The 9,613-nt window shown below is 47.1% G+C and overlaps 1 protein-coding gene across 4 annotated transcripts; it reads right to left on the bottom strand.

The window, feature by feature from the left end:
• Positions 1-1,492: 1,492 nt before the first annotated feature.
• NME6 (NME/NM23 nucleoside diphosphate kinase 6) lies at positions 1,493-8,133 on the bottom strand. 4 transcript variants are annotated; one of them, XM_028163203.2, is made up of 6 exons: positions 7,791-8,133; positions 5,396-5,492; positions 4,545-4,647; positions 3,962-4,001; positions 3,380-3,540; positions 1,493-3,105 (listed from the first exon to the last, which is right to left on the bottom strand). In XM_028163203.2, exons 2-6 carry the CDS (start codon positions 5,483-5,485, stop codon positions 2,939-2,941), a joined length of 561 nt encoding a protein of 186 aa, XP_028019004.2. In that variant the 5' UTR covers positions 5,486-5,492; positions 7,791-8,133; the 3' UTR covers positions 1,493-2,938. The 4 variants fall into 4 exon arrangements, with proteins under 4 accessions (XP_028019004.2, XP_007168879.2, XP_007168880.2 ...); XM_007168817.3 differs by having other exon boundaries at positions 7,877-8,133; XM_007168818.3 differs by having other exon boundaries at positions 7,949-8,133.
• Positions 8,134-9,613: the final 1,480 nt, after the last annotated feature.

Raw genomic sequence — 9,613 nt, 5'->3', positions numbered from 1 at the left:
TAGGAATTCTAAGTGATGTCAAAGACCAGGGTATGGATGGATAGTCCATTGCTATTTATGGAGCAATGATATACACGTCTGGCACTGTGCTGGGCAACAGCAATAAAGGCATGAAGAAACCAGTCTCCTGGGACCTCCCTGGTGGTCCAGTGGGTAAGACTCCGTGCTTCCAATGCAGGATGCCCGGGTTTGATCCCTGGTGGGGAACTAGATCCCGCATGCATGCCGCAACTAAGAGTCCACACGCCGCAACTTAGGAAGCCTGCATGCCGCAAGTAAAATATCCCACATGCTGCAACTAAAAAGGTCCTGCATGCTACAACTAAAGATTCCGCATGCCACAACTAAGACCCGACACAGCCTAGATAGATAGATATTTCAAAAGAAGAAGAAAAAGAAACCAACCAGTCTCCTCTCAAATGGTGAGTGTGCATGCCATACTGTAATGGGCTGCTGAGAAAATGGGGGTGAGCCTGTCAGTGCAGACAACTGATATGAACTTGGCTGTACAGAGATGAAGAAACAGGTAGCCAAAGGGGAAAATGAGGTTAAAATGATTTTGAAAAATGGGAGACACCAAAACATGTTTGAATTCAAAGGGGAAGGACTCAGTGGAGAAGGGTCAAAGTGCAGTAAAGACTAGACAACCAAAAAAGCAAGGAGATGGGATTCAGAGCAACACGGAAGGACTGGCTTAACAGGAAGCAGGACCCTTCCTATGTTGTTAACAGGAAGATAGAAGAAGATGGGAGCATATGTAGACATACACTTACAGATTCAGTTGTAAGAAGATTCTCTAAGACTCCTAGGTATCCCACTCTAAACCCACAGGTAGTACAACAGTATAAATGCTTCAACCCACTGTCTTCCACACAAAGTAAGCTCCCTACCACTCCAGAGCTGCCACTCTTGCCAAGGTCACAGCGATCTCCATGCTGCCATATTTAGGGGGTACTTTAAGGGCTTCATTATTCTGGACTTCTTAACAGCATTCAACATTGCTTCATTATCTAAACACTCTCTTCTCTTGGCTTTCCTGATCCACACACCCTCGGTTTTTTCCTTCCTTCTCTGGCTATTTCTTCATCTCCTTTGTTGACCTGTGCAAATATTTGTTTTCATAAGTTCTATATAAATTCAAGGCTCCTCACGACTTTCAGTTTGTAGATTGCCATGGTAATGGCCCCCAGTGATTCACACCTCCCACTGTCCATGCCCTATGCGTGGACTCTGGGCTTGGCCATGTGACTTGGCCTTTGTCAATGGGATATCAGCAAACATGACACAAGCAGAAGCGTGATGAGCTTGTGAATGGGGGCCTGCTCTCTTGGAACCTTGAAACAACCATGCTATGAAGCAGCTCAGGATGAAAGACCATGTTGGACCCAAATGCTGAATGCAGCCATGTGAGTGAGTCCCAGTGAGCCCAGCAGAATCACCCAGCCAATCCACAGACACATAAGAATGAATCGTTGTTGTTGTTGTTGTTTTTTAATATTTATTTATTTATTTATTTTTGGCTGTGTCAGGTCTTAGTTGTGGCACATGGGATCTTTCACTGCGGCACGCGGGCTCTTTGTTACAGCACATGGGCTTCTCTCTAGTTGTGGTGCGTGGGCTCTGTAGTTGTGGAGCGAGGGCTCCAGAGCACGTGGGCTCTGTAGTTTGTGGCACGTGGGCTCTCTAGTTGTGGCATGTGGGCTCAGTAGTTGGGGTGCACGGGCTTAATTGCCACGTGGCATGTGGGATCTTAGTTCCCTGACCAGGGATCGAACCCGCCTCCCCTGCATTGGAAGGCGGATTCTTAACCACTGGACCACCAGTGACGTCCCTAAGTCATTGTTTTAAGCCACAAAATCTTGAGGTGATTTGTCATGCAGTAGTAGATAACTGTCATCCTCAGCTACAGCAGAGACATGGCTAGCTTTAGTGGCTTTGTGCAAATCGGAAAAAAAAGTGAGTCATAACAATATGCCTCTACTGGGCAGACATACTTTTGTTCAAACAAAAGGTGCCCCTTCTTCCAGGATGCAGCCCTGTGCCAGGTGCACAGCATGGATTTGAGCCCACAGTCAGCTCCGTCACTGGGTGCCTCATGCACTACATAAGCTGCACACTGTGTGTGAACCTCCTGGGAGATTTCTTCACGATTCTCCCTTTTTTAAAAAAAAAAAAAATTAATTTATTTTATTTATTTTTGGTTGCGTTGGGTCTTCGTTGCTGCGCGCAGGCTTTCTCTAGTTGCAGCAAGCGGGGGCTACTCTTCGTTGCGGTGCACAGGCTTCTCATTGCGGTGGCTTCATCTTGTTGTGGAGCACAGGCTCTAGGCGCGCGGGCTCAGTAGTTGTGGCGCACGGGCTTAGTTTCTCCGCAGCATGTGGGATCTTCCCGCACCAGGGCTCGAACCCGTGTCCCCTGCGTTGGCAGGCGGATTCTTAACCACTGCACTACTACACAAGTCCCACGATTCTCTCTTTACTTAGCATAGACCAGAAACTTGACTTCAGGACAGATTTCATTACTCCAGTTAGGGATAGAGAGACAGTACATAGAGTAGTGCTCCCAGCCTGCAGGATTCAGTAGAATACTGACCTTTATTAAGGAAAATAGACCAAATGTTGCTAATACGGTCACTGCATTTTTCAGGCAAGTCAGTTAGGCAAGCCCCTCCTTGAGAAAGGATGAACAGTTCTCAGAAAAAAAAGGAGCCATCATTCCTCTGAACCACCCATGAACATTCCAGAGAAGAGGTAGATAGAGAGTTAGATTCTAGAAGAGGTAGCAGTGAGGAGCTAGGCTCTTACGCAGGTGGCGGTGCCCAGCAGAGATGGCACAATGAGCCCCAGGCCTCCCTGGTCCTGGGAGAATGCTCTGGACCAGAGGTCTGCGAGAAAAGGCTAGGCAATGCCACCACTCTTCACAGACCAACAGGCCTGCGTCAGGTTGGCCCTGGGCCTCCTGTTCCAGCTGCAAAGTGGATGCCTCCCTCTGGATTGTAGCGCACAGGGCCACAGCGCAACTGGGGCTCCTCTTCCTCATACCAGCGCTGTTCACTGAAGTCGGGAAAGAAGGCTGCGATCTCTCTACTGGCTGAAACCACAGAGTCTGTGAGGGGAGGTAAAAAAGAGAAGGGGTTCTCATAGGGAGTGCAGGATGGAAGCAAGAGGCAATCATAATCAGGTTCAGAAACCAGAGCCTATACTTCTCCTGCCCCTAAGTCCTGGGGCCGCATCTGCTGAGGTGGCCACAAAGGGCCAGAAACACAACTGGGAAGAAAGCTCACTGAGGGACCTGGCTCTCAACCCCACCATACTGCCTGCCCACCAACCTCAAACCAACTTCACTTATTGAATACTGTGGACACAGGAGGCAGACTCACCTGAGCCATGCGTTGTATTACGGGTGTCAGTGAGGCCGAAACTCCCACGAATTGAATCTGGGGCCACGTGGTGTGCTCGAAACACTCTGGTGGGTCCCATCACTGTCCTCCAGAGCTGGATGGCATCCTTGTGGGCGAGGATGTAGGCTCGGATTGGCCCACTGTGAACAAATGGAGCACATGTCAGGAATCTGGCTATCGGGTCCAGGAGGGCATACCATGAGTAGAGCACAAATAAAGGCACACTGGACATCCTGAGAGTCTCCTTGCCTTTCTAGTTGAGTGCCAATACTGCTTCAAATAGAAGGTGATGGAAGGCCACTGCTGATGAGCAAGAAAGGCCACAGGGATCAGAAGAGTTGCTAGGCAGCATTCAACAATACTCTTCTGCAGCCCCTGGAGCAGTTAACTACCATGGGACAAGTGGCCACAAGGTCAGTGTTGGCCCAAGCCCATGTTTCTTCAGACACTTGACACCGGTTACAAGTTTAAAGAGTGGCAAATAAAATTAACAAATCTATTTAGGGGGCAGGGGAAATAAGTCTCAGTGGATGAAGATGTTGGAACCAAAATGAGAAATACCTGGCCATGAACTCCACCAGCCGCTGATAGAAAAAACGCCCTGCAAAGAGAGTACCTTCATCAAGACACTGGTGCCAAGAGAACTTTTTATACTTCTAACTCCCTATTTGGAATGATGAAAACTGTTTTAGAGAAAAGAACAAGGACCTTGGCGTCTGACATACCTGGGTCTGAATCCAGGCTCTCCAACTTGCAACCTGTGTAGTTTCGGGTAAATAATTAACTTCCCTAATTTAGTTTTCTAATCTGTGTGCTGGGGACATAACAATACCTACCTCATGGGGTTGCTGGGGAATTAAATGAAATCATGAGCCTTTGGACAATGTCTGACAGAATAAATTGTTAACTAGGGATAGTATCAGGACATAAAACTAAGTTACTTGTTGGGACCATGACGTAGAACCCTCCTAGAAAACATTTAAAAAATATTGATAATCATGAAAAGTTTGTGTATAAACCAAGATTTTAGAAGACTGGCTGCAATTTTACGATTGGTAGGTCAGAGAGAGCCTGACATTGTGTGTCCAGGTAAAATCTCTCTTGTGATAGAGAAGCCTCCCACTCAGAGGACTGTTGATCCTACCTTCATGCTCCTGGTAAAACTTCTGGCAATCTTCCTTTCTCCACAGAAGTTCTCTCATTCGTACAATAAGGAACTTGTTGCTCAGAATCTGCTGATGAACAGCCTGGATAAACACCACCCCAAAGATAAAAGTCAGTCAAAGGGACCATTTGAGTGAATGGGAGACCCAGGCAGACCAAAAGAACCCTGAGGACCCTTCAGAGCCTAGGACTTGAGGGTCTGTCCCATTGGTGGGTCAGAAGAAAAGAGACGTCCTGTTGCTGTCTTGAAGATGGAGTGAGCCATGTGATGAGGAATGTGAGTGGACTCTAAAAATGGTAGGCCCCACCTGAAGGCCGGCAAGGACATGGGGATCTATCTCAGTCCTATAACCACAGAAACCAAATTCTGCCAACCTGAATGAGTTTCAAAGTGGATCTTCCCCAGACCCTTTAGATAAGGGCCCAGTCAGCTGATAACTGGAACTTGGCTTTGTGAAACTCTAAGGAGAGAACCCAGCCGAGCTCAGCCAAACCTACTGGACCTCTAAATTCTAGAACTGTGAGATAATGAGTGTTGTTTTAAGCTGCTAAGTTTGTGGTAATTTGTTATGCATCAGTAGAGAACTAATATACATACATTGCCTTGAGGTTTGGTTTTTCTTATTGTATTGGATCCTTTCTTATATTTTATATCTGCTCCAATTCTCCAATACATTTTTAATCTCCTTAGGGTCAGAGTCATGGCTTCTAACTTTGCCTTCACACCATCTAGCACAGGACTGTGTTGTCAGTCTTCACAAATGGCCCTGTGGCACCTGAAACAGAAGCAATGCCTCCGACATACAGTAGAGGCTTAGGACTTGTTCTTACCTCCAGAATCAGTGGGTGAGCAACTGCATCAGGCTTGATCAGAGCCAGAGTAAGCTGGAGAGCCTGAGGGCTCCGTAAGATCGAGGTCATCTCCCTCCTGCCATCAGAGAGTCAGATAAGAGACCCGTCAGTGCTGCACTCCCCACCCTTCCTATTCTGGAGCCTGTGCAATTTTGCAAGTCAACCAGGGCTCTCACTCCTGACACTGATAAAGCACATGACAGTTGCTTAGTATTTAATTTGCCCATTTGGGTTCATGGGGTTGAGGGAAGGGAGTGGTAGAGGGGCCATTCAGGTTGCCCAGTGGAGCACATAATCTGGTTAGTGCAACCGTAAACCTGCAGAAGAGTGACCCATTCAGGAGAAGTTCAAGTTTAAACACGACCTGTCTCTGGCAGTACTCCCGTCCCTTCCTTTCTTTTGTGTTTTACAGAGAATTTACAATTTACATTCCTGAAGAGCACCCACAAGGGTACAATAACTGTTCCCACAGTGCCCTCCCATCAATTACAGAATTTGAAGATTGGATGGACAAGAATTGGGATCTTGCCAGGATACCCCCCAAAAAGTCTGCTGGATGCATACCATTTCTTATCTAATCTTACAGATAAGTCAGGATCTATCCCACCCAAATCAAACCCTTTAATACACTCAGCTGTCCTCAATGGCAGGGTTTGCAGACATGCAACTCCAAGGTCAAAGACAAGTTGTAATCATTTTGTATCTGAAGCAGCTAAAACTGCCTGGCACAAAGGTGCTTAAAATCAGTTTTACTGACTAAATGAACCTATACAGTCTTATTCTATTCATCTTCAGAGAAAAGAACAAGACACTATTTCTAGTGTCTAATCATGGTGTAAGAGCTCAATAAATAATTGTGAAAATGATATAAAGAACATAAAAGTATTTTATAAACTGGACTAAGAAAACTTGAGATCTCTTCCAACTTTGAAATTCTATTTACATGTAAGAAATTGATCATCTCTGCAGGACTAAGGTCTCAAAGATTATCTGGTGGAACCTCTAAATTTGCCAACAAATACAGAGAAGGCTTCCATGAACACACACAGGGACAGTCTGGACGACCGTCTCATTTCTCTTAGCCCGAAAGTAGCCTGACAATCACATTAAAAGCAGTGCTAGGGTCTGGCCCAAATGGAGAAACTGTGCCAAGGTCTCTCCTATTCATGTCCTTTCTACAGCATTCAGCTTGATGCTCCACTCAATCCACAGAGCTAAGCACAGTCTGACCAGTAGAAGATCAGCCAACCCAGCTTCCCTAACATCCTAGGTGGTGAGAACCCAAAAGCGAGCAGAATCTTCGCCATATATCTAGGGAGAGACATCCTTGGCACCTCCCCTTCCTTACCCTCCATATCCATGATATCACTGAGTTCTGGCAATTTTACCTAGCCAGTGTATCTCAAATCTGTACAATTCTCTCCTTCTCAACTGCCACCACCACAGTCCAAGACATCATCAACCCCCTCTGGACTTCTACAACAGCCTCTTCAGTGGTCTCCCAGTTTCTACTCTTGCTACCCTCTACAATCTGTTCTCCACACAGCAGCCACAGTGAACTAAAAATGCAAATCTAATCATATAATTTCCCTCCTTAACCCTTCAAAGTGTACCCTGCTTTTATGATAAAACCCCAAAGCCTTATCATGTCCTACTAGGCTTCGCATGATCTTATCCCTGCGTACCCCTAGCCTCATCTGGAACTCCACACTTCTTAACTTGCTTTTGCTCCAGCTTCACGGGCCTTACAGCTCCAAGACATTCTGGCCTGACAGCCTTTGCCTGAGAAGTTTTCACAGTCCAGAAAGTGCTTCCTCTGGTTACCTCCTACTCACCCACTAGATCTTAGTTCACTTCCCCTGTTATACATTCTCATGGCTCCTTTCACGTTTTCTTCAGTTATCTCTTCCCCACTAGAAGGTCAGCTCTATGAAAGCAGGGATCTGTTTCGCTCACCATCGTATCCTCTGTACTTACACAGAGTGCCTAGCACATAGATGGCTCTCAACAGTATTTGTTGAATGAATCAATGAATGAATCTGATTCAGCTATTCCAAGACCAGAATGCTAGGGGCTATCCAGGGGAGGACATGGTTCCTTTCCTAATGCCAGCTAAGTTATGCCTGCCTTGGATCTTGGTTTATAACAAATGTTAACAGTTCGAGAAACTTGCTCAACATAAAAGTCACTCGATTAGAGAATTATAAATTTTAGAAATTGCCTGGGCGTTTACCCCCACAACAGAGGCGCCTATTCTTGTGCTTCCTGGAGGGCGCCAGCCATGCCTCTCATCCTCCCAAGCGCATCGGGGACCTGCAACCCGTCAACTCGGCTTTCTGCTTCCAACACCTGAAGCCCCGCCCCACAGACTCACAGCCTCAGCTCTAGACACCGTCCTCTTCCCCACCCTGCTCTTCCATTTCTCTAGGCCTGCAGCCGCGCGACCCCGTCCCCTTGTACCGAGGCCTAAGCCCACGCTAGATTCTAGGCTCTTCGGAGCCCCAGTCCTGCTGGAATTCGGGTCCGAGTCACCTGATCCTCCCACCGCGGAGGCCGGCCACCAGGCACTGCGATAGCTAGCCTTCGGTGCAAGCGGGGTCCTTCAGGCATTCGGCCGGGCAGCCCGCTTCAGGGTCCTTGCCCGGTGAGGCGGAGTGCTCCCCAATCCAGGAGGCCCTGCAGCAGGAAGGAGAAGAAGCTATGCCGGGCGGGAGCTGTTCTTCCAAGCCGGCTCGGGCGCCCTCAGGCGGAAGGGAGGGCCAGGCCGGTGGCCCTGCTCGGGGAGGTGGCTCAGAGAGGACCGGATGGACGTTTCAAGGTGGCAGCCCTGCAGTGAACATGCGCGCCAGCGGGGCCGCCGTAGTGGGCCTGGCCCCACTCGATCTCTCTTTTATTCTTTGTCTGGGGTAGTGCCTGGCACATGGTTGGTGCCCGGTATTTGTCGGAGGGACACGGGGGGCAAAAAACTTACGTGCGCTGGATCGCAAGGTCAGAGGCAGCCACTGAATCCTCTTGCACAGTTGGTGGGAATGTAAATTGATACAGCCACTATTGAGAACAGCATGGAGGTTCCTTAAAAAACTCAAAATATAACTACCATACCACCCAGCAATCCCACTACTGGGTATATACCCTGACAAAACCATAATTCAAAAAGAGTCATGTACCAAAATGTTCATTGCAGCTCTTTACAATAGCCAGCACGTGGAAGCAACCTGAGTGTCCATCAACAGACGAATGGATAAAGAAGATGTGGCACATATATACAGTGGAATATTAGCCATAAAAAGAAACGAAATTGAGTTATTTGTAGTGAGGTGGATGGACCTAGAGTCTGTCATATAGAGTGAAGTAAGTCAGAAAGAGAAAAACAAATACCATATGCTAACACGTATATATGGAATCTAAAAAAAAAAAAAAAAAAGGTCATGAAGAACCTAGGGGCAAGACGGGAATAAAGACGCAGACCTACTAGAGAATGGACTTGAGCATACGGGGAGGGGGAATGGTAAGCTGGGACAAAGTGAGAGAGTTGCATGGACATATATACACTACCAAACGTAAAATAGATAGCTAGTGGGAAGCAGCCGCATAGCACAGGGAGATCAGCTCTGTGCTTTGTGACCACCTAGAGGGGTGGGATACGGAGGGTGGGAGGGAGGGAGATGCAAGAGGGAAGAGATATGGGGACATATGTATAAGTATAACAGATTCACTTTGTTATAAAGCAGAAACTAACCATTGTAAAGCAAGTATACTCCAATAAAGATGTTTAAAAAAAAAAAAAAAGTCTTTGAGCACAGAGGGATATGTGGACGCGAAGGAGCATAGCTAACACGGGGGTGGTGAGGGAGGATTCTTGGTTGGAAAGCAAGTGTACATAGGGCATGAGGGAAACTAGTCATAAGGCCCTTGAACATGTCGCTAAGGAATTTGGGGTAGGATGTGGGGTGGGGTTACCATGGAGTCCACTGAAGCAGTCCAGGGTGAGGGAATGAGAACTGAGGGTATTCGTGATGTGTTTTATAATGTATGGAGAGGGTGATGACAGTGAGTATGGAGAAGGGGCAGTGTGGCAGGTTGAATAAGGGTGGTACTTTTTTTTTCTTGGAGAGAATCACTGAATTTGAGAATAGTGAAAATAAACTATAAATGTCATCAATTAAAAAACTTTTTAAAACTGATTTTGTGCCTGCA

This window comes from Balaenoptera acutorostrata, chromosome 10 (assembly GCF_949987535.1).
Source record: "Balaenoptera acutorostrata chromosome 10, mBalAcu1.1, whole genome shotgun sequence".
Classification (NCBI taxonomy): Eukaryota; Metazoa; Chordata; class Mammalia; order Artiodactyla; family Balaenopteridae; genus Balaenoptera; species Balaenoptera acutorostrata.
This window is presented reverse-complemented; position numbering and strand designations above follow the sequence as displayed.

Excerpts from the sequence above, each read along its gene's own strand:
- NME6 (XM_028163203.2), bottom strand. The coding sequence starts at position 5,485 with ATGACCTCGATCTTACGGAGCCCTCAGGCTCTCCAGCTTACTCTGGCT. Across the intron at positions 4,648-5,395 it reads CTCACCCACTGATTCTGGAG|GCTGTTCATCAGCAGATTCT; the intron begins GTAAGAACAAGT and ends GTGTTTATCCAG. Across the intron at positions 3,541-3,961 it reads CTGGTGGAGTTCATGGCCAG|TGGGCCAATCCGAGCCTACA; the intron begins GTATTTCTCATT and ends ATTTGTTCACAG.